This window comes from Salmo salar, chromosome 09 (assembly GCF_965601325.2).
Source record: "Salmo salar chromosome 09, fSalSal1, whole genome shotgun sequence".
Classification (NCBI taxonomy): domain Eukaryota; kingdom Metazoa; phylum Chordata; class Actinopteri; order Salmoniformes; family Salmonidae; genus Salmo; species Salmo salar.
Window position 1 is genome coordinate 150,616,064 of NC_138299.1, and position 24,365 is coordinate 150,640,428.

Here is a 24,365-nt window from a genome sequence, read left to right on the forward strand (position 1 = left end):
GCAGTGACATTCATAATGACCCAGAGAGTAAGGGAGAGCAGTGACTTTCATTATGACCCAGAGAGTAAGGGAGAGCAGTGACTTTCATAATGACCCAGAGAGTAAGGGAGAGCAGTGACTTTCATTATGACCCACAGAGTAAGGGAGAGCAGTGACTTTCATTATGACCCAGAGAGTAAGGGAGAGCAGTGACTCATTATGACCCAGAGAGTAAGGGAGAGCAGTGACTTTCATTATGACCCAGAGAGTAAGGGAGAGCAGTGACTTTCATAATGACCCAGAGAGTAAGGGAGAGCAGTGACTTTCATAATGACCCAGAGAGTAAGGGAGAGCAGTGACTTTCATTATGACCCACAGAGTAAGGGAGAGCAGTGACTTTCATTTTGACCCAGAGAGTAAGGGAGAGCAGTGACTTTCATTATGACCCAGAGAGTAAGGGAGCGCAGTGACTTTCATTATGACCCAGAGAGTAAGGGAGAGCAGTGACTTTCATTATGACCCAGAGAGTAAGGGAGAGCAGTGACTTTCATAATGACCCAGAGAGTAAGGGAGAGCAGTGACTTTCATTATGACCCAGAGAGTAAGGGAGAGCAGTGACTTTCATAATGACCCAGAGAGTAAGGGAGAGCAGTGACTTTCATAATGACCCAGAGAGTAAGGGAGAGCAGTGACTTTCATAATGACCCAGAGAGTAAGGGAGAGCAGTGACTTTCATTATGACCCAGAGAGTAAGGGAGAGCAGTGACTTTCATAATGACCCAGAGAGTAAGGGAGAGCAGTGACTTTCATAATGACCCAGAGAGTAAGGGAGAGCAGTGACTTTCATTATGACCCAGAGAGTAAGGGAGCGCAGTGACTTTCATTATGACCCAGAGAGTAAGGGAGAGCAGTGACTTTCATTATGACCCAGAGAGTAAGGGAGAGCAGTGACTTTCATAATGACCCAGAGAGTAAGGGAGAGCAGTGACTTTCATTATGACCCAGAGAGTAAGGGAGAGCAGTGACTTTCATAATGACCCAGAGAGTAAGGGAGAGCAGTGACTTTCATAATGACCCAGAGAGTAAGGGAGAGCAGTGACTTTCATAATGACCCAGAGAGTAAGGGAGAGCAGTGACTTTCATAATGACCCAGAGAGTAAGGGAGAGCAGTGACTTTCATTATGACCCAGAGAGTAAGGGAGAGCAGTGACTTTCATAATGACCCAGAGAGTAAGGGAGAGCAGTGACTTTCATTATGACCCACAGAGTAAGGGAGAGCAGTGACTTTCATTATGACCCAGAGAGTAAGGGAGAGCAGTGACTCATTATGACCCAGAGAGTAAGGGAGAGCAGTGACTTTCATTATGACCCAGAGAGTAAGGGAGAGCAGTGACTTTCATAATGACCCAGAGAGTAAGGGAGAGCAGTGACTTTCATAATGACCCAGAGAGTAAGGGAGAGCAGTGACTTTCATTATGACCCACAGAGTAAGGGAGAGCAGTGACTTTCATTTTGACCCAGAGAGTAAGGGAGAGCAGTGACTTTCATTATGACCCAGAGAGTAAGGGAGCGCAGTGACTTTCATTATGACCAAGAGAGTAAGGGAGAGCAGTGACTTTCATTATGACCCAGAGAGTAAGGGAGAGCAGTGACTTTCATAATGACCCAGAGAGTAAGGGAGAGCAGTGACTTTCATTATGACCCAGAGAGTAAGGGAGAGCAGTGACTTTCATAATGACCCAGAGAGTAAGGGAGAGCAGTGACTTTCATAATGACCCAGAGAGTAAGGGAGAGCAGTGACTTTCATAATGACCCAGAGAGTAAGGGAGAGCAGTGACTTTCATTATGACCCAGAGAGTAAGGGAGAGCAGTGACTTTCATAATGACCCAGAGAGTAAGGGAGAGCAGTGACTTTCATAATGACCCAGAGAGTAAGGGAGAGCAGTGACTTTCATTATGACCCAGAGAGTAAGGGAGCGCAGTGACTTTCATTATGACCCAGAGAGTAAGGGAGAGCAGTGACTTTCATTATGACCCAGAGAGTAAGGGAGAGCAGTGACTTTCATAATGACCCAGAGAGTAAGGGAGAGCAGTGACTTTCATTATGACCCAGAGAGTAAGGGAGAGCAGTGACTTTCATTATGACCCAGAGAGTAAGGGAGAGCAGTGACTTTCATTATGACCCAGAGAGTAAGGGAGAGCAGTGACTTTCATAATGACCCAGAGAGTAAGGGAGAGCAGTGACTTTCATAATGACCCAGAGAGTAAGGGAGAGCAGTGACTTTCATAATGACCCAGCGAGTAAGGGAGAGCAGTGACTTTCATTATGACCCAGAGAGTAAGGGAGAGCAGTGACTTTCATAATGACCCAGAGAGTAAGGGAGAGCAGTGACTTTCATAATGACCCAGAGAGTAAGGGAGAGCAGTGACTTTCATAATGACCCAGAGAGTAAGGGAGAGCAGTGACTTTCATTATGACCCAGAGAGTAAGGGAGAGCAGTGACTTTCATAATGACCCAGAGAGTAAGGGAGAGCAGTGACTTTCATAATGACCCAGAGAGTAAGGGAGAGCAGTGACTTTCATAATGACCCAGAGAGTAAGGGAGAGCAGTGACTTTCATAATGACCCAGAGAGTAAGGGAGAGCAGTGACTTTCATTATGACCCAGAGAGTAAGGGAGCGCAGTGACTTTCATAATTACCCAGAGAGTAAGGGAGCGCAGTGACTTTCATAATGACCCAGAGAGTAAGGGAGAGCAGTGACTTTCATAATGACCCAGAGAGTAAGGGAGAGCAGTGACTTTCAAAGCCTCCTATCTTGTTGTTCTCCTGAACAACAAACAGGAAAACAACACAGTGTTGACTGGTGCATCGGATCAAAGGTTCGCTAAATGTCTCAATCCTTTTAGTTCCCTATCACACACGCACACACAGGCACACGTGCACGCACGCACACAAACACACACAGGCAGCGCACACGCACACACACACAGACACACACATAGCCTTGTCATGTAAAACAGCCTCCACAATAACAGATGAACAGAGAAATGAAATGCGTAAAGCGCCAGCCACCAGCGCTAGAGGAGAGATTAGTGCCTGAGCACTGGTTGGCCTAGAGGTCTCACATGATCTTTCAATAGATCTGACTGAGTATACAGGGAGATACCATGTGTGTGCATGGCCTGCGTGCAATGTACGTGTGTGTGTGTGTGTGTGTGTGTGTGTGTGTGTGTGTGTGTGTGTGTGTGTGTGTGTGTGTGTGTGTGTGTGTGTGTGTGTGTGTGTGTGTGTGTGTGTGTGTGTGACTCATTGACTTGTGCTCTGTGCTTCTATGCAAACGAGTCTGTTTACATGCCAGTCTGCTTAAATCCTCTCTTTCTCCCTCTCTACCCACCTCTCCTTTTCTCTCTCACTTTCCCTGTCTATCTCTGATTCTTTCTCCCTTTCTCTCTCTCCACCTCTCCTTTTCTTTCTCACTTTCCCTGTCTATCTCTCATTCTCTCTCCCTTTCTCTCTCTCCACCTCTCTCTGCTCTCCTTCTCGGTCCTCTGGTTGAGAGTGGGGCTGTGGTCCTCTGTGGTCTGTGTGTTACTGCTGTGTGTTACTACTGTGTGTTACTGAGAGTGGAGATCAGTCTGTACTGATGAGGGAGATGGAAACAGGAAGGAACTGTGTTAAAGCAGGGAGACGCAAAACGAGACCAGCAGAACAGCCTCTGGTGTGTGTGTGTGTGTGTGTGTGTGTGTGTGTGTGTGTGTGTGTGTGTGTGTGTGTGTGTGTTTGTGTGTATGAGCGTTCTGTTAATTTGAGGGTATTTTTCCGAGATACAGTCGCTTGGTTTTCCGGAGTGCCAGCGTTCCTGGTGTTCCTGTCGTTTCCATGGAGATTCCCATTAGTGTGTCAACAATGTGACTCCTCCCACTCTGCCCGCCACAACCACAGAAGACAGCTGTTCACATCCTCCCACAATACACACTGCGACTGTATATAGTGTGTGTGTGTGTGTGTGTGTGTGTGTGTGTGTGTGTGTGTGTATGTGTCTACTTTCTGTAGCTAAGTGTGTGTGCAGTGCTCTGTCTCTCTGTAGACTATATGTAGGTAGTGTGTGTGTTAGATCTCTGTAGACTATATGTAGGTAGTGTGTGTGTTAGATCTCTGTAGACTATATGTAGGTAGTGTGTTTGTTAGATCTCTGTAGACTATATGTAGGTAGTGTGTGTGTTAGATCTCTGTAGACTATATGTAGGTAGTGTGTGTGTTAGATCTCTGTAGACTATATGTAGGTAGTGTGTGTGTTAGATCTCTGTAGACTATATGTAGGTAGTGTGTGTGTTAGATCTCTGTAGACTATATGTAGGTAGTGTGTGTGTTAGATCTCTGTAGACTATATGTAGGTAGTGTGTGTGTTAGATCTCTGTAGACTATATGTAGGTAGTGTGTGTGTTAGATCTCTGTAGACTATATGTAGGTAGTGTGTGTGTTAGATCTCTGTAGACTATATGTAGGTAGTGTGTGTGTTAGATCTCTGTAGACTATATGTAGGTAGTGTGTGTGTTAGATCTCTGTAGACTATATGTAGGTAGTGTGTGTGTTAGATCTCTGTAGACTATATGTAGGTAGTGTGTGTGTTAGATCTCTGTAGACTATATGTAGGTAGTGTGTGTGTTAGATCTCTGTAGACTATATGTAGGTAGTGTGTGTGTTAGATCTCTGTAGACTATATGTAGGTAGTGTGTGTGTTAGATCTCTGTAGACTATATGTAGGTAGTGTGTGTGTTAGATCTCTGTAGACTATATGTAGGTAGTTTGTGTGTTAGATCTCTGTAGACTATATGTAGGTAGTGTGTGTGTTAGATCTCTGTAGACTATATGTAGGTAGTGTGTGTGTTAGATCTCTGTAGACTATATGTAGGTAGTGTGTGTGTTAGATCTCTGTAGACTATATGTAGGTAGTGTGTGTGTTAGATCTCTGTAGACTATATGTAGGTAGTGTGTGTGTTAGATCTCTGTAGACTATATGTAGGTAGTGTGTGTGTTAGATCTCTGTAGACTATATGTAGGTAGTGTGTGTGTTAGATCTCTGTAGACTATATGTAGGTAGTGTGTGTGTTAGATCTCTGTAGACTATATGTAGGTAGTGTGTGTGTTAGATCTCTGTAGACTATATGTAGGTAGTGTGTTTGTTAGCTCTCTGTATATGTAGGTTGTATGCATTATGCAGAGCTAGGAGAAGGTTCTATAAATAAATCAGCCTGCAGTGGGCTGCAGTGGGCTCACAGGCAGAATAATCTATCTGACACCAGGGAGAGAGAGAGAAAAACTGAGGGAGAGAGAGAGAGAGCAGGAGAGAGAGAGAGAGAGAGAGAGAGAGAGAGAGAGAGAGAGAGAGAGAGAGAGAGAGAGAGAGAGAGAGAGAGAAGATGCTAGGATCTTAAACCAGGCCTGGAACCTGAGAGAGACTTGGGTTCCCCAGGTTAAAATAACAATATGTAGCTTTCACTTCTGGTCAAAGCGCTGCCATTGCACTTGTGTGTAAACTCAGGGGGTGGGTAAACCCTTAATTGTTTGGTTATTCTTCTTGGGTGAGAATGTTGTTCCTATGTTATGGTATCCCACCAGAACCGCAACCGAAGATACAGTAGCAGACTAACCTGACCTTTTTCAGTCAGCTGAGAGCCAGAGAGATGTTTTCAACCTGAACACATTTCAATGTAATCCTGTATTGTCTATAGGCTACAGCTGGACTTATTACCGCAGGGACAGCGTTCTCTTGAACTGGTGTGTATGGGAGAATGGGTGAAGGACATCTCATTTGTTGCCTAGATGATGTTGGAATGTGCAGCAGTACATCCCCATTGTAAAGGGTATTAGGGTCTTCTGAAAACATTGTTGTGTTCGGACTACGACGTCCTCTTAACGTTTCTGAATAGTATTTCTATGGTTGTGTTTATAGATCAGGTAATGGAAACGCCACGTGTCCCTCCGTGGGGGATAGATCCAGAATCTCCACATTGCCGCCCATCAACATGATCCTAAATTTAACCTACTGTTTATATGTGTATTTCACACTACGTTGAGGTAAACATCGGAGTATAATGCTTGTATGGATGTCAATCCCAATTCATGTTCATGTCATCTTCACCAATCAACTGCATTACCCTTAAAAATTACTTAAACTACCACCACCAATTTCTGTTTGGCTAGCTATGCTACCAGCTTTTTCGAACGGGTTAGCGTTTAGCAAAAAAATGAAATGATACAGCGAAAACAGCCAAATGGAGCCAAATCGGATTTCAGTAACCACATTGTGGGCCAGTTGATGCCAATGACGGCTTCCTTCTTCTACAGTGCCTTCAGAATGTATTCACGCCCCTTCATTTTGTTGTGTTACAGCCTGAATTTGAAATTGATTACATTTCCATTTTTGGTCACCGGCCAACACACATTTCATAATTATGTTTTTATAAAAAAAAATATACAAATTAATAATAAATGAAAAGCTGAAATGTCTTGAGTCAATAAGTATTCAACCCTTTGTTATGGCCTGAATAAGTTCAGGAGTAAAAATGTGCTTAACAAGTCACATAATAAGTTGCATGCACTCACTCTGTGTGCAATAATAGTGTTTAACAGGATTTTTGAATGACTATCTCATCTCTGTATTCCAACTATACAATTATCTGTAAGGTCACTCAGTTGAGCAGTGAATTACAAACACAGATTTAACCACAAAGACCAAGGAGAGGGAGATGGGGACACTTGAGCAGTTGCACAACTGAATTAATTCTACTGAAATGTGTCTTCTGCATTTAACCAAACCCCTCTGAACCAGAGGGAGGTTTTCCAATGCCTCACAAAGAAGGGCACCTATTGGTAGATGGGTAAAAAAAATTAAAGCAGACATTGAATATCCCTTTGAGCATGGTGAAGTTATTAATTACACTTTAGATGGTGTATCGATACACCCAGTCACTACAAAGATACAGGCGTCCTTCTTAGCTCTGTTACCGGAGAGGAAGGAAAACGCTCAAGGATTTCACAATGAGGCAAAGAGTGACTTTAAAACAGTTACAGAGTTTAATGACTGTGACAAGAGAAAACTAAGGATGGCTCCACAACACTAACCTAACTGACAGAGTGAAAAGAAGGAAGCCTGTGCAGAATAAAAATATTCCAAAACATGCATCCTGTTTGCAACAAAGGCACTAAAGTAACACTGCAAAACATGTGGCAAAGCAATTCACTTTTTGTCCTGAATACAAAGTGTTATGTTTGGGGAAAATTCAATACAACAAATTACTGAGTAGCACTCTCCATATTTTCAAGCATAGTGGTGACTGCATCATGTTATGGGTATGATTGTAATCGTTAAGGACTAGGAGTTTTTCCTGATAAAAAGGTGACGTAATAGAGCTAAGCACAGGCAACATCCTAGAGGAAAACCTGGTTCAGTCTGCTTTCCACCAGACACTGGGTGATGAATTTACCTTTCAGCAGGACAATAACCTAAAACACAAGGCTAAATATACACTGGAGTTTCTTACCAAGAAGACAGTGAATGTTCCTGAGGGGCTGACTTACAGTTTTGACATAAATCTTCTAGAAAATGTATGGCTAGACTTGAAAATGGTTGTTTAGCAACAATCAACAACCAATTTTACAGAGGTTAAACATTTCTGAAAAGAATAATGGGCAAATGTTGCACAATCCAGGTGTGGAAAACTCTTCGAGACTGTACCCAGAAAGGTGTAATTGCTTCCAAAGGTCATTCTAACATGTATTGACTCAGGAGGTTGAACACTTATCTAATCAACATAAAGTAGTGTTACATTTTTCACATTTTTCTTCCACTTTGACATTAGAGTATTTTGTGTAGATCATTGACAATGAAATCAATTTTAATCTCACTTTGTAACTCAACAAAATCAAGGAGTGTGAATACTTTCTGAAGGCACTGTATTTCCCACAGTCTGCGTTCCATTGATCTCTTTATCACCTGAATAACCCCTCTCCCTGTCTTCTGCCCCACACTCTCTCTCTCTCTCTTTCTTTCTCATGCTCTTTCTCCCTCTTTGCCAGGTGATGGAGGTGAAGGGTCAGATGATTCATGTCCCAGAATCCTCTACTCTGATGTTCCTGGGTTCCCCCCGGGTGGACAAGCTGGAGGAGTTGATGGGCAGGGGCCTTTACCTGTCAGACATCCCCATCCACGACGCCACGCGTGATGTCATACTGGTGGGACAGCAGGCCAAGGCACAGGACGGCCTCAAGAACAGGATGGACAAACTCAAGGTACAGTCAAACACACATGCAATATGCACACACACACAAGTGCACACACATGGTCACACACAAACATACATGTGTGCTCATACTCATTATTCTGTCAAGTAGACATTCAGCAGCCGACTCATCCAGCTTCAGAAAAAGAGAAAACGCGTTGGTCACTAAACCTCCACTCCATCATCACCTTTCTACTAATTGTATTTCTATCCCTCTGCTCTTCCCCAGGCCACTCTAGAAAAGACACACCAAGCTCTAGAAGAGGAGAAGAGGAGGACAGTAGACCTTCTCTACTCCATCTTTCCTGGTGACGTGGCCCAGAAGCTGTGGCAGGGGGAGTCTGTCCCCGCCAGGAAGTTTGATGATGTCACCATGCTGTTCTCTGACATCGTGGGCTTCACGGCAGTGTGTGCCCAGTGTACCCCCATGCAGGTCATCAGCATGCTCAACGAGCTCTACACACGCTTCGACTACCAGTGTGGAATACTGGATGTGTATAAGGTAGGAACACACTGTTTGCACGTCACAAACTGTACACTTAGTGTATGCTTGTTATATGTTTCAGGGTTTGGGTCGATTCTGAATTGAGTTACGAATTGCTCTTTAATTCCATTTCAATTATTGTATTTGAATTGAATTTGAATTGGCCACACCTCACAGGAAGCAGAATTTGGATTGCATTCAAATGAAAGAAAGTAGAATTTAATTAAATGACATTCAAATGCCTTATTTATTCTACACATCACCATAGCAATGTTTATTTTGACTTGGTTACCAATACCATTTAGCATTAGATTGAAACATTTCATCTTTAAAACTCATTTTCCTAAAACAATAAAACATAATTAGTGGTCTAGAAATACTCTAAGATCATGTTGTGGGTTGTCTTTAATAATTAATAACTACCTTAAATGTTTTTAAATATCAGAAACAAAAGGTTTTCCCATAACACATTAGATTAAACTGTTTGACATATTTGAGTTAAAATAAAACTCATATTTCAAATGGTATGTGTACTCGTTGAATTAATAAGTGGTAGATTTGTCAAATGAATGAGATTTTCATGTTTCACATCTCAGTTGACTCAAATCAAATTCAATTCAAATTCTGCTTCCTGTGGAGTGTGGCCAATTCAAATTCATTGTTTGAATTGGATTAAATTCAGAAATACTGAATTGACTCCAACCCTGATACGTGTCATCTGTCCACATAGGAGAGGTATAGTGCAATTGAGTAATGGTGCAGCCGTGGGTAAATACAAGGATCAATCAAGTTGTGTTTTATATCAGCACTGTGTGTGTGTATGCGTGTGCGTGCGTGCATATGTATCGGGTGGAAAAACACACTGATTAATGGCTAATGCAACAGTGCTTAACAACAGTGTGTCAATACTGGCTGCCTGACAGAGTGGTATTACAACAAGGCCCAGTGCGTCCATTAACAACCATCACTCCCTCTATCCATCCATCCCTCCATCCATCTAGCTCTACATCAGCTCTCGTCCTTTGCCAGGGTTTGAGTCAGCACAGATACAGCACTTTATCTTTCCCTTCCTTTCTCCTCACCCTTCCACTTTTTTACTTGACTCTTCCCCTTCTCTCTTTCTACTTCCATTTTCTCTCGTCTCCACTTTCTCCTCTCCCCTCTCTTTTCCTGCTCCATGTGAGGAGAGAGGGGGAGAGAGGGGGAGAGGGGGGGAGAGAGGAGTCCCATATGTTCCCATTGTCATGGTTACTCTGGATAAATGACTGTGACTGGAAGAAAATGAGAGTTGTGTTTCTTGTTGTCAGGTACAGCTTGTCTGAGTGTTTATTTTAATTCTGCCAATAACCCTGTCAAGATAAATGTTATTATGAAAATATTTAAATTTGATTAAAGTATAGAACTCAAATCAAATGAAATCGTCATGGCTTCATGAACTCTTCTCCAATCCCCATATAGATTGAGACTATAGGCGACGCCTACTGTGTTGCGGGCGGGCTCCACCGGAAGATTGACAGCCATGCTAAGCCAATCGCACTCATGGCCCTGAAGATGATGGAGCTGTCAGAGGAGGTGTTAACGCCGGACGGCAAATCCATCAAGGTGAGTCTTCGCTTGGCACAGGAGAGGGAATGGGCTATTTCTCCCTCACTCTCTTTTTCTGTCATCTTTTCTATCTCCCTTTTCACTCCCCCTCCTTTTCTCTCACTTCCTCTCTCTCTCTATCCTTTTTCACCCTCTCCTCCTACTGTCTGTCTCTCTTCTCATTCAAATGTATATGTGGTTTACACCTCGAATTTAAAGCATCTATCAGCTTATCAGTGCGGTTCTGTGTTGTGCCACAGACAGAAGGAGTAACCCAGACACATCACAGGGGCTATCAAGCTGAAACATCCATTTAGAAAGTTTTCTTACCACTAAATATGTTACTGAGAGGAAGTCCAGTCGCTGGTAGTGGGAGAGGATGAAACTAGGTGAAACTGGGCCAAGTTGTCATTGATGAAACATCTGATCTCAATAAATGTTTCTGTTCCCAAAACTAGAATCCGCTATGAACACAGTGCACTACGTTTTATACGTTTAAAAACAGTTTTTAGTAGGAGTGCAAGGTCGAATTGAGTTTGTGCACATGCACACTTCACAGAGGAGGCATTCCCTAATGGAATACATGCTACAACACGTCAATAGAATCTCACTAGCTCGTGCTTGGCCCACCTCCTTGCTTGTTCTGCCCACTATGCTTCATTTGCTCCCACTGTAATGTGTTGTGTTAGCTGTGTTGTGCGAGATTGTGCTAGCTGTGTTGTGCTAGCTGTGCAGTGTTATGCTAGCTGTGTTGTGCGAGATTGTGCTAGCTGTGCAGTGTTATGCTAGCTGTGTTGTGCTAGCTGTGTTGTGCTCCCATTAGCTGGCTGACAGTCCCAGATGTGTGTTGATATTTTATCTTTATTTAACTAGGCAAGTCAGTTAAGAACAAAATCTTATTTTCAATGACGGCCTAAGAACAGTGGGTTAACTGCCTTGTTCAGGGGCAGAATGACAGATTTGTACGTTGTCAGCTCAGGGATTTGAACTTGCAACCTTTCGGTTACTAGTCCAACGCTCTAACCACTAGGCTACGCTGCCGTCATGGCCCATTGGGAAGGAAGTTCTTAACCAGCTGTAGATGCTGACAATGGAGCCCCTCTCATCTTCCCCTTTACTGACGACTGATGAGATGAAACGTGTCTTCACAAGGAAGAGAGCACACACTAGCATGCACAAACACACCACACACGCGCACGCAGGCAGGCAGGCACAGACACACACGGACCGAAACTACAATGGGTTTGTATTTTTGTGTGTGTACAGTAATTGAGTGTTTGTGGATGTCCGTGTGCATATTTATGCTTGCAGTGTGTGATCACAGCACGTATGTGTGTAACTGACTTATTGCCAACACACCGGTCGTCACGTGATGGATAGAACATGGGAATGCGTAGTGTGCAGTTGCCATGGTGATGGGAGAATCGTGACGTGGCAGCAGGGGCTGTTTTTGGCTAATTAATGACGGTTGTTTCTGTTACGCTGTTGTTTTAGTGTCTTACAGGAAATACATGAGCTTTGTGTTGGGCTGTATTGTGTTATGTTAGAGAGAAGGTCACATTCAGGCAATTTATCTTTCTCCCATCTCCATAGGTATAGGCTCTTTTCTGTTACATCCAGCTGTCTGTGTTGAGTCAACACTGACAATACAAAACATGGTGTGTGTGTGTGTGTGTGTGTGTGTGTGTGTGTGTGTGTGTGTGTGTGTGTGTGTGTGTGTGTGTGTGTGTGTGTGTGTGTGTGTGTGTGTGTGTGTGTGTGTGTGTGTGTGTGTGTGTGTGTGTGTGTGTGTGTTGGCTCAGAGCTCCAGGTTGTTTTTCTAGCATGCTTGAACCTAGACTTTCTATTTATGGCAACCAGCAATAAAAATAACCAACCTCACACAATCTCTGTCTCTGTCTATCGGCATGACAACAATGGTGCTGGGGATCACATGTACAGTCACAACCCAAATGATTGGCACCCTTGATAGAGATGAGTAAAAAAGAGTGTATAAAATAAATCATACAAATACTGAACATGGGAAAATGATATTATTTTATACCAGTACAATTGCTCACAGAAAAATTTTTGAACCCCTATCTTTTTGAGAAAAAAATATTCCTTGTTAAACAAAATCTTTTTCTAGAGTAATTGTGTTTGTATAAAACAATATAATTGAGCACTTTTGACCATACAATACAGCTCAGTATTTATATTATTTATTAATCTTTACGAAGGGTGCCAATCATTTTGATCGTGACTGTATGTAGCTATGTGGTGAGCTGGATACAGCGCATTCGGAAAGTATTCAGACCACTTGACTTTGACATTTTGTTACATGCCTTATTCTAAAATGGATTAAATAGTTCCCCCCCAATCAATCTACACACAATACCCCATAACAACAAAGCAAAGATAGGTTTTTCGATGTTTTTGCAAAATAAATAAATAAATAAAGTACTGAAATATCACATTTACATAAGTATTCAGACCCTTTTCTCAGTACTTTGTTGAAGCACCTTTGGCAGTGATTACAGCCTCGAGTCTTCTTGGGTATGACGCTACAGGCTTGGCACACCTGTATTTGGGGAGTTTCTCCCATTCTTCTCTGCAGATCCTCTCAAGCTCTGTCAGGTTGGATGGGGAGCGTTTCTGCACAGCTATTTTCAGGTCTCTACAGAGATGTTAGATCAGGTTCCAGAACGGGCTCTGGCTGGGCCACTCAAGGACATTCAGAGACTTGTCCCGAAGCCACTCCTGCGTTGTCTTGGCTGTGTGCTTAGGGTCATTGTCCTGTTGGAAGGTGAACCTTCGCCCCAGTCTGAGGTCCTGAGCACTCTGGAGCAGGTTTTCATCAATGATCTCTCTGTACTTTGCTCCGTAAATCTTTCCCTCGATCCTGACTAGTCTCCCAGTCCCTGTCGCTGAAAAACATCCCCACAGCATGAAGCTGCCACCACCATGCTACACCGTAGAGATGGTGCCAGGATTCCTCCAGACGTGACACTTGGCATTCAGGCCAAAGAGTTCAATCTTGGTTTTATCAAACCAGAGAATCTTGTTTCTCATGGTCTGAGAGTCCTTTTGGTGCCTTTTCGCAAATTCCAAGCAGGCTGTCATGTGCCTTTCTGTCTGGCCACTCTACCATAAAGGTCTGATTGGTAGAGTGCTGCAGAGATGGTTGTCCTTCTGGAGATCTGTCAGAGTGATCATTGGGTTCTTGGTCACCTCCCTGACCAAGGCCCTTCTCCCCTGATTGCTCAGTTTGGCCGGGTGGCCAGCTCTGGGAAGAGTCTTGGTGGTTCCAAACTTCTTCTATTTAAGAATGATGGAGGACACTGTGTTCTTGGGGACCTTCAATGCTGCAGAAATGTTTGTGTACCCTTCACCAGATTCGTGCCTCGACACAAACTTGTCTTGGAGCTCTACGGACAATTCCTTCGATGTCATGGCTTGGTTTTTGCTCTGACATGCACTGTCAACTGTGGGACCTTATATAGACAGGTGTGTGCCTTTCCAAATCATGTCTATCAATTTAATTTACCACAGGTGGACTCCAATCAAGTTGTAAAAACATCTCAAGGATGATTCATGGAAACAGGATGTACCTGAGCTCAATTTCGAGTCTCATAGCAAAGGGTCTGAATACTTATATAAATAAGGTATTTCTGGTTTTTACAAATTTCTAAAAACCTGTTTTTGATTAGTCATTATGGAGTGTTGTGTGTAGATTGATGAGGGAAATCCATTTTAGAATAAGGCTGTAACGTAACAAGTTGTGGAAAATGTCAAGGGGTTTGAAATATTTTCTGAAAGTGCTGTATGTCCTGGCTCAAACCAGGCTCCTGTAGGAGAGCTCTGTTGGTTGTCTAGAAGGAACCTAGCACTGTTTAAACGATCTGTCTGTCTGTAGAGCTGCATGATTCATTCATCTCTCTATTCATTCTAACTCTGATGCCCAGCGAAGAGGAAATTTCAGAGAGAGAGAGACACCTTTAGTCCTTAAAAATGGCAACTACACAATTCTAATGTTGTGTGTGTGTGTGTGTGCATGCGTGTGGCCATGCGTGTGGCCATGCATGTGTATGCCTATATCAGTCTGTGCACGTGAGTGCATGTGTCTGGTGTGTGTCTGTGTGTGTCTGTGGCCTATAGTTGTGATTCATTCACTGGCCATTGTTCCAGAAATAGACTGGCATAGCTATGTCCTGTAGCCCTGTTGTCTGTCTGTCTGTCTGTCTGTCTGTCTGTCTGTCTGTCTGTCTGTCTGTCTGTCTGTCTGTCTGTCTGTCTGTCTGTCTGTCTGTCTGTCTGTCTGTCTGTCGCTGTCTGTCTGTCTGCTCTCTCTCTCTCTCTCTCTCTCTCTCTCCCTCTTTCTCTCTCTGTCTCTCTCTTTCCCTCTCTCTCTCTCTCTCTCTTTGTCTGTCTGTCTGTCTCTCTCTCTCTCTCTCTCACACATTCTTTGTTCCCTTGCTCTGAGGAAAAGAGGAGAGATGCTCTGCTCGTTCAAACCACTTCAGCCGGATAAACGCTCTTCAGTCAGCGTGTTCACAACTAGCTAATACAACTGTGTTATGTAAACTAGTCTATGAGAGAGAGAGAGAGAGAGAGAGAGAGAGAGAGAGACGGAGAGGGAGAGAGAGGTGGGGAGAGGGAGAAAGAGAGAGACAGTGGGGAGAGGAAGAGAGAAAGAGAGAGAGAGAGATAGTATTGACCCATATTACTGTTTTAAAATCACATATTCCAGAACACAGAACATCACAATGTTCTAGAGAACAGTGTTCAATGTACCTCACAGCTGTCGGTTGGGATTGGCTGCTTTAGAGCTGCAGTGTGTTTTGATTGGTCTGTTCCGACTCTGTGCTGACTCACAGAAGAGTGAGAGATAGAAGTAGGAGGAGGGGGAGAGGGGGGACAGAGAAATAGAGAGGGGAGAAAGGGAACAGAGAGGGGAGAGGGGGACAGAGAAATAGAGAGGGGAGAAAGGGAACAGAGAGGGGAGAGGGGGACAGAGAAATAGAGAGGGGAGAAAGGGAACAGAGAGGGGAGAGGGGGACAGAGAAATAGAGAGGGGAGAAAGGGAACAGAGAGGGGAGAGGGGGACAGAGAAATAGAGAGGGGAGAAAGGGAACAGAGAGGGGAGAGGGGGACAGAGAAATAGAGAGGGGAGAAAGGGAACAGAGAGGGGAGAGGGGGACAGAGAAATAGAGAGGGGAGAAAGGGAACAGAGAGGGGAGAGGGGGACAGAGAAACAAGGGGGAGAGGGGGTCCATTTGTACAAGAGAGAAAGATCAAAATACACCATCTCTATAACAGTGTGATCAGAACCAGCCACAACCAATCTGTCCATCTCTATAACAGTGTGATCAGAACCAGCCACAACCAATCTGTCCATCTCTATAACAGTGTGATCAGAACCAGCTACAACCAATCTGTCCATCTCTATGGCAGTGTGATCAGAACCAGCCACAACCAATCTGTCCATCTCTATAACAGTGTGATCAGAACCAGCCACAACCAATCTGTCCATCTCTATAACAGTGTGATCAGAACCAGCCACAACCAATCTGTCCATCTCTATAACAGTGTGATCAGAACCAGCCACAACCAATCTGTCCATCTCTATAACAGTGTGATCAGAACCAGCTACAACCAATCTGTCCATCTCTATAACAGTGTGATCAGAACCAGCCAAAACCAATCTGTCCATCTCTATAACAGTGTGATCAGAACCAGCCACAACCAATCTGTCCATCTCTATAACAGTGTGATCAGAACCAGCCAAAACCAATCTGTCCATCTCTATAACAGTGTGATCAGAACCAGCCACAACCAATCTGTCCATCTCTATAACAGTGTGATCAGAACCAGCTACAACCAATCTGTCCATCTCTATAACAGTGTGATCAGAACCAGCCAAAACCAATCTGTCCATCTCTATAACAGTGTGATCAGAACCAGCCACAACCAATCTGTCCATCTCTATAACAGTGTAATCAGAACCAGCCAAAACCAATCTGTCCATCTCTATAACAGTGTGATCAGAACCAGCTACAACCAATCTGTCCATCTCTATAACAGTGTAATCAGAACCAGCCAAAACCAATCTGTCCATCTCTATAACAGTGTGATCAGAACCAGCCAAAACCAATCTGTCCATCTCTATAACAGTGTGATCAGAACCAGCCAATACCAATCTGTCCATCTCTATAACAGTGTAATCAGAACCAGCCACAACCAATCTGTCCATCTCTATAACAGTGTGATCAGAACCAGCCACAACCAATCTGTCCATCTCTATAACAGTGTGATCAGAACCAGCCACAACCAATCTGTCCATCTCTATAACAGTGTGATCAGAACCAGCCACAACCAATCTGTCCATCTCTATAACAGTGTGATCAGAACCAGCTACAACCAATCTGTCCATCTCTATAACAGTGTGATCAGAACCAGCTACAACCAATCTGTCCATCTCTATAACAGTGTGATCAGAACCAGCCACAACCAATCTGTCCATCTCTATAACAGTGTGATCAGAATAGCACACCTTTGCCCTCACGTTTTCCTCGCTCTCTTTTCCTCCCCCTTTTCGCTCTCTCTCATTGCCAAGGTTACCCACATTAGTGTGCTGGCATGTGCTCAGTGCCGTTAGTAACCGTGGAGATGAGATACTGAAGTGGATCATTAGAGATGATGTGTGTTTGTGTGTTGTGTGTCAGACCTACAATAGAGTGGGTTTGAAGTGCGATGATCACATTTAAATCCCAGCTATAATAATATCCTTATAATTACACCTGCTCTTTCCATGACAGCCTGACCAGGTGAATCCAGGTGAAAGCTATGACCCCTTATTAATGTTACTTGTTAAATCCTCTTCAATCAGTGTAGATGTTGGGAGGTGACAGGTTAAAGAAGGATTTTTAAGCCTTGAGACAATGGAGACATGGATTTTGTATGTGTGTCATTCGGAGGGTATGTCCTTGTAGAGTCCATGTCTAACGAATTGAGGAAGTTCTGAGGGGAAAGGGGGGTGCAACTCAATATCAGGAAGGTGTTCCTAGTGTTTAGTATACTCAGTGTGTATGTCTGTTTTGTTATGTTACTAACTCCAACAGTGTGTTACAGCGTAGCCCTTTACTGAACAGTGTTCAACTGTCATCTCTCTCTCTCTCTCTCTGCTTCTCCCTCTACTCTCCCTCCCTCTCTCCGTCCTTCAGCTGCGTATAGGTATCCATACAGGCTCAGTGTTGGCGGGGGTGGTTGGGGTGAGGATGCCCAGGTACTGTCTGTTTGGCAACAACGTCACACTGGCCAGCAAGTTTGAGTCTGGGAGCCACCCTCGATGCATCAACGTCAGCCCAACCACATACCGGTGAGTACACCTGTGTGTGTGTGTGTGTGTGTGTGTGTGTGTGTGTGTGTGTGTGTGTGTGTGTGTGTGTGTGTGTGTGTGTGTGTGTGTGTGTGTGTGTGTGTGTGTGGTCTGTGTGTGTGTGTGTGTGTGTGGTCTGTGTGTGTGTGTGTGGTCTGTGTGTGTGTGTGTGTGTGTGTGTGTGTGTGTGTGTGAGGGGGGAGAATGAATGGCAATAGAGCAGCTTTCAGTCTTTCAGGACATTTGAGTAAGAAACAGTCACGTCCAGTCACTGCATTAGTGATACGTCATAAACACACGCCCGCAAGCACAGACACTTTCACACGCGCACACACACACACACACACACACACACACACACACACACACACACACACACACACACACACACACACACACACACAGTGACTCTGATGTTGAGTCAAACGCTGCCTGTGGGGGCACTTTGTGATGAGAGCTGATCATCGTGTTCTCTCTCTCTCCTTTTTATCTCTCTTTTTCCCTCTCTCTCCCTCTCTATGGTGTCCCTTATGTGAGTCAGTGAGTCGAAAGCGTTGCCTTGGAAACCTATTTTTGCAGTCAAGGACGTTCTCTCCTCAGAATCACAAATTATTTGCACGACACAAAGAGGGCTAATTGTTGCAGATTTAAACCAACCTGTGTGTGTGTGTGTGTGTGTGTGTGTGTGTGTGTGTGTGTGTGTGTGTGTGTGTGTGTGTGTGTGTGTGTGTGTGTGTGTGTGTGTGTGTGTGAGTGTGAATGGTGATTAATAAATCCAGTGTGTGTTCTGTCTCCTCTGCTAATATCTCTGTGGACTCAGCATATGTACACACTGTGTAATTGCTTGCTTGTGTGTGTGTGTGTGTGTGTGTGTGTGTGTGTGTGTGTGTGTGTGTGTGTGTGTGTGTGTGTGTGTGTGTGTGTGTGTGTGTGTGTGTGTGTGTGTGTGTGCATCAGTGTGTGTGTGTGCATCAGTGTGTGCGTGTGCATCAGTGTGTGTGTGTACATACCCCCCTGCAGCACAAACACACACCTGTAGCTTGTGAATAATGCCTGGGTGTGTGATTGGTCTTATCTCATTCTGAACAAGGCTACATCACTCCCTGGAGAGTCACTGCTGTTTGGAGAAATAGCCAAATCCCACTCTGCAGCCAAATATAACACAGTCATCATGTGTTTTTAAATCTCTCTCCTCTTTCTTTCCCTCTCTCCAGGCTGCTGAAAGACGATTGCTCCTTCTCTTTCGTCCCTCGTTCCCGGTTGGAGCTTCCTGATAATTTTCCGAAGGAGATCCCGGGAACATGCTACTTCCTGGAGGGAGGGACTTCCCATAGCCACACCTCCTTGACCAGCTCCCGCTCCGCCCCCCCAGCTCCCCTGAGGAAAGTGTCCTACAGCATCGGCACCATGTTCCTACGAGAGACCAGTCTATAGGCTCCCAAAACACACAGTCATCAGCATACACACACAACTCTAACCCTACAGCCATGTTTAAATGGGAGTCTTATAGGGATGACAATACCCTCCTACCCCAAACCAGGACGCAGTCCTCTTAACAACCCCCCTCGCTTTTCCATCTAGAAACAGACACTCCTCGCTTCACCAACTACAACCTGTTGTTACCAAGGGCAACCACCCTTTACCCTTCAACCCCACCACAAACCAGACTTTGAAGGTTGAGAGAAGAGGAGGGAAAACAACAAAATCAACAGAGGCAATATAATAGAATAATCTAGCAACTTCGAAACTAAACTAAAGCCTTCTGCTTGTAGAACACAGCGTACTGTAACCATGGATACCACGGCTGGCTGTCAGTCTGGGCATGGCAGGTACTGTGTTATTATCAACAACGCTCACAACTCAGTGCCTTCTTCACTAGAACACTCCAGACATACACTCTCAAACCCCCAACATGTGAGCTGGCTGAACACGCGGGGAAATGGAACGAGGTCTGCAGCTCTGATGCTCCCCACAGTGATGTGTGTGACTCTCCCAAATCAGTCACTGTGGGAAGCCTGTGTTGTTTTGGTCCAGCTAGCAGCTGAACCACAGAGATGTTCGGACATTTTCTCATTCAGTTATCTGAATGCATCCACCTCCCAGCCCATCTGTCAACACTAAACCATGGACATGAGCAAGCAGCACGTAAGTCCATCCACCAACTCTAATAACCAAGGTGTGGATAGGAAGTATGCCTGGTGGGGGTCTCTATGTCATTCCAGATCTCTACGTCATTCTATGTTTTTAGAGCAATAACCTTAGGATCCTATCTCTCTGTCACCACTCTAGTCCCCAACCTCATTTCTCTCTCTCACACACAAACACACATTGGCTTGTTACAAGGAAGAAATGGCCTGCTTCAATCAAATACCATTCTAAACATACTTGTGCTGGAATTGGTTTTTGATGTCATTGATTTAGCTGTGAGGTTAAAGCATTAACGATAATAAATTAATCAAAATAATCAATCAGCCAGTCACCTCATTGAGACCATGTTGGCTTTCAAACAGCATCATAATCAAACGTTCCATCCCATGTTGGAGTTCTACACCAACAGCATCATAATCAAACGTTCCATCCCATGTTGGAGTTCTACACCAACAGCATCATAATCAAATGTTCCATCCCATGTTGGAGTTCTACACCAACAGCATCATAATCAAACGTTCCATCCCATGTTGGAGTTCTACACCAACAGCATCATAATCAAACGTTCCATCCCATGTTGGAGTTCTACACTACAGCATCATAATCAAACGTTCCATCCCATGTTGGAGTTCTACACCAACAGCATCATAATCAAACGTTCCATCCCATGTTGGAGTTCTACACCAACAGCATCATAATCAAACGTTCCATCCCATGTTGGAGTTCTACACCAACAGCATCATAATCAAACGTTCCATCCCATGTTGGAGTTCTACACCAACAGCATCATAATCAAACGTTCCATCCCATGTTGGAGTTCTACACCAACAGCATCATAATCAAACGTTCCATCCCATGTTGGAGTTCTACACCAACAGCATCATAATCAAACGTTCCATCCCATGTTGGAGTTCTACACTACAGCATCATAATCAAACGTTCCATCCCATGTTGGAGTTCTACACCAACAGCATCATAATCAAACGTTCCATCCCATGTTGGAGTTCTACACCAACAGCATCATAATCAAACGTTCCATCCCATGTTGGAGTTCTACACCAACAGCATCATAATCAAACGTTCCATCCCATGTTGGAGTTCTACACCAACAGCATCATAATCAAACGTTCCATCCCATGTTGGAGTTCTACACCAACAGCATCATAATCAAACGTTCCATCCCATGTTGGAGTTCTACACCAACAGCATCATAATCAAACGTTCCATCCCATGTTGGAGTTCTACACCAACAGCATCATAATCAAATGTTCCATCCCATGTTGGAGTTCTACACCAACAGCATCATAATCAAACGTGCCATCCCATGTTGGAGTTCTACACCAACAGCATCATAATCAAACGTTCCATCCCATGTTGGAGTTCTACACTACAGCATCATAATCAAACGTTCCATCCCATGTTGGAGTTCTACACCAACAGCATCATAATCAAACGTTCCATCCCATGTTGGAGTTCTACACCAACAGCATCATAATCAAACGTTCCATCACATGTTGGAGTTCTACACTACAGCATCATAATCAAACGTTCCATCCCATGTTGGAGTTCTACACCAACAGCATCATAATCAAACGTTCCATCCCATGTTGGAGTTCTACACCAACAGCATCATAATCAAACGTTCCATCCCATGTTGGAGTTCTACACTACAGCATCATAATCAAACATCCATCCCATGTTGGAGTTCTACACTACAGCATCATAATCAAACGTTCCATCCCATGTTGGAGTTCTACACCAACAGCATCATAATCAAACGTTCCATCCCATGTTGGAGTTCTACACCAACAGCATCATAATCAAACGTTCCATCCCATGTTGGAGTTCTACACTACAGCATCATAATCAAACGTTCCATCCCATGTTGGAGTTCTACACTACAGCATCATAATCAAACGTTCCATCCCATGTTGGAGTTCTACACTACAGCATCATAATCAAACGTTCCATCCCAAGTTGGAGTTCTACACCAAAGAACTTCGCCATGTAAAATAACCTGTAAAAACATGAGTGTGTGTGTGTGGGTGCGAGCGGGCGACCAAGAAGTAAGTGTAAGATAACCTGTGGATCTGTTATTGCATTAAACTCTGTACAAAATAACATGTATGTAAAAAGGCCTATATCTATATTAAATATGTACAATTTAAATATATTTAATAATTCAACAGAAAATATTCCATTTTAAAGATCATTCTATGTTGTACTTTTTGGTATTATTCACAAGTTTAGATGAGTACATTCACATTTCTGTTGACTTTTTTCTCTTTTTGGTAAAATGATTTGACATGTCTGAGTCGTCTGTTATCTAGGCCTATAAATAACATTACTGATGTATCTGGTAGGAAACATGTTGAAATCTGTTGAATGACTGAGTTGTAAGGCACATCCTCTGTCAAATAAGTTGTCAATAAAAATCACCAGATATGTTTAAAAATGAAGAATGTGTTTAGTTTATTATGTTCATCACATGATGGCCAGGGTGCAGCCACCCACTGGGGAGCCAGGGCCAGCCAATCAGAATGTGTTATTCCCCACTAAAGGGCTTCATTACAGACAGAAATACCTCTCAGTTTCATCAGCTGTCCGTGTGGCTGGTCTCAGACGATCCCACAGGTGAAGAAGCCGGATGTGGAGGTCCTTGGCTGGCGTGGTTACACGTGGCCGGTTGGACGTACTGCCAAATTATCAAAAAAATGATGTATAATAGAGAAATGAACATGACATGTTCTGGCAACAGCTCTGTTGGACATTCCGGCAGTCAGCATGCCAATTACACGCTCCCTCAAAACTCGAAACATCTGTGGCATTGTGTTGTGTGACCTTTCATTGACTTTCATTGAAAGATGTGGCCTTTCATTGACCCCAGCACAAGGTGCACCTGTGTAATGATCATGCTTTTTAATCAGCTTCTTGATATGCCACACCTGTCAGGTGAATGGATTATCTTGGCATTGGAGAAATGCTCCCAATCAGGGGTGTAAACAAATATGTGCACAAATTTTCAGAGAAATAAGCATTTTGTGCATATGGAAAATCACTGGGATCTTTTATTTCAGCTCATGAAACGTGATCACTTTACATGTCGCATTTATAATTTTGTCCAGGATAGCTAGACAAACGTTCACGCATACAAACAGACACACACTCACACAGACATACACACAGACACACACTCACACAGACATACACACACCATGTTTCCTCTGTGACTGACAGAACACGCTGTTTCATTATTGATAACCACACCCCTCTGATCTATAGTGCAGAACCACACCCACCTCTCTGTCACACACACTTCTGCATGTGCACATACAGGATCGCTGATAACATGATGGTATGATGTTAGCCCACTAGGACCTGGCTTGTCACCTATACTCCAGTTGTTTTCCATCAATGCAGATGGAGGAATGGAGACAAGGAGAGGAAGCCTGTTTAGACCGTGCAGTCAGTGTCTGCTCCATGATGGTGAGGTTGACCTGAGAGTCGTGACCTTGGTGAGCCAGATGCTAGATCAGATATAGCTCATCCTAAAACACAAACAACACTACTTTACAAAGATACCCTTGCATACACACACGCACCTCCATACATCTCTCAGGCCTTATGAGTCTATGTCTCTCAGGCCTTAAGAGTCTCTGTCTCTCAGGCCTTAAGAGTCTCTGTCTCTCAGTCCTTAAGAGTCTGTCTCTCAAGCCTTAAGAGTCTCTGTCACTCAGGCCTTAGGAGTCTCTGTCTCTCAGGCCTTACGAGTCTCTGTCTCTCAGGCCTTACGAGTCTCTGTCTCTCAGGCCTTACGAGTCTCTGTCTCTCAGTCCTTAAGAGTCTGTCTCTCAAGCCTTAAGAGTCTCTGTCACTCAGGCCTTAGGAGTCTCTGTCTCTCAGGCCTTACGAGTCTCTGTCTCTCAGGCCTTACGAGTCTCTGTCTCTCAGGCCTTACGAGTCTCTGTCTCTCAGGCCTTAAGAGTCTCAGTCTCTCAGGCCTTACGAGTCTCTGCCATTTGTAGACAACATGTGATGGGTATACACGCACGCACACACACACACTCATTCTAACTAACACCTGTGTCCTCCTCACCCTTCTCCCATCCTACACCTCTCTCCCCCATCACCACTCCCCCTTCCCCCTCCTACCCCTCTCCCCTATCACCTCTCCCCCTCCTACCTTCTCTCCCCATCACCTCTCCCCTTCTACCTTCCCTCCCCATCACCTCTCCCCCTCCTAACCCCCTCTCCCCATCACCTCTTCCACTCCTAACCTCCTATCACCTCTCCCCCTCCTACCTTCTCTCCCCCTCCTAACCCTCTCTCCCCATCACCTCTCCCCCTCTTCCCCCTACCTGTCCCCCCTCATACCCCTCTTCCCATCACCTCTCTCCCTCTTCCCCTCCTACCCCTCTCCCCATCACTTCTTCCCTTCTCCCCCTCCTACCTTCTCTCTCCATCACCTCTCCCCCTACTAACCCCCTCTCCCCCTACCTTGCCCCCCTCTACCCCTCTCTCCCCCATCA

At 44.3% G+C, this 24,365-nt stretch overlaps 1 protein-coding gene across 1 annotated transcript in view; it reads left to right on the forward strand.

Moving 5' to 3' along the window:
- Positions 1-22,292, forward strand: part of LOC106613184 (guanylate cyclase 1, soluble, alpha 2) — a 46,918-nt gene extending 24,626 nt beyond the window's left edge. Inside the window, exons 5-9 of the mRNA XM_014215189.3 lie at positions 8,061-8,273; positions 8,493-8,765; positions 10,206-10,349; positions 17,534-17,688; positions 18,903-22,292. Of these exons, the coding sequence (XP_014070664.2) occupies positions 8,061-8,273; positions 8,493-8,765; positions 10,206-10,349; positions 17,534-17,688; positions 18,903-19,122 (1,005 nt within the window). The 3' untranslated portion in view covers positions 19,123-22,292. The remainder of the gene's footprint in view (positions 1-8,060; positions 8,274-8,492; positions 8,766-10,205; positions 10,350-17,533; positions 17,689-18,902) is intronic.
- The last annotated feature ends 2,073 nt before the right edge of the window (positions 22,293-24,365 follow it).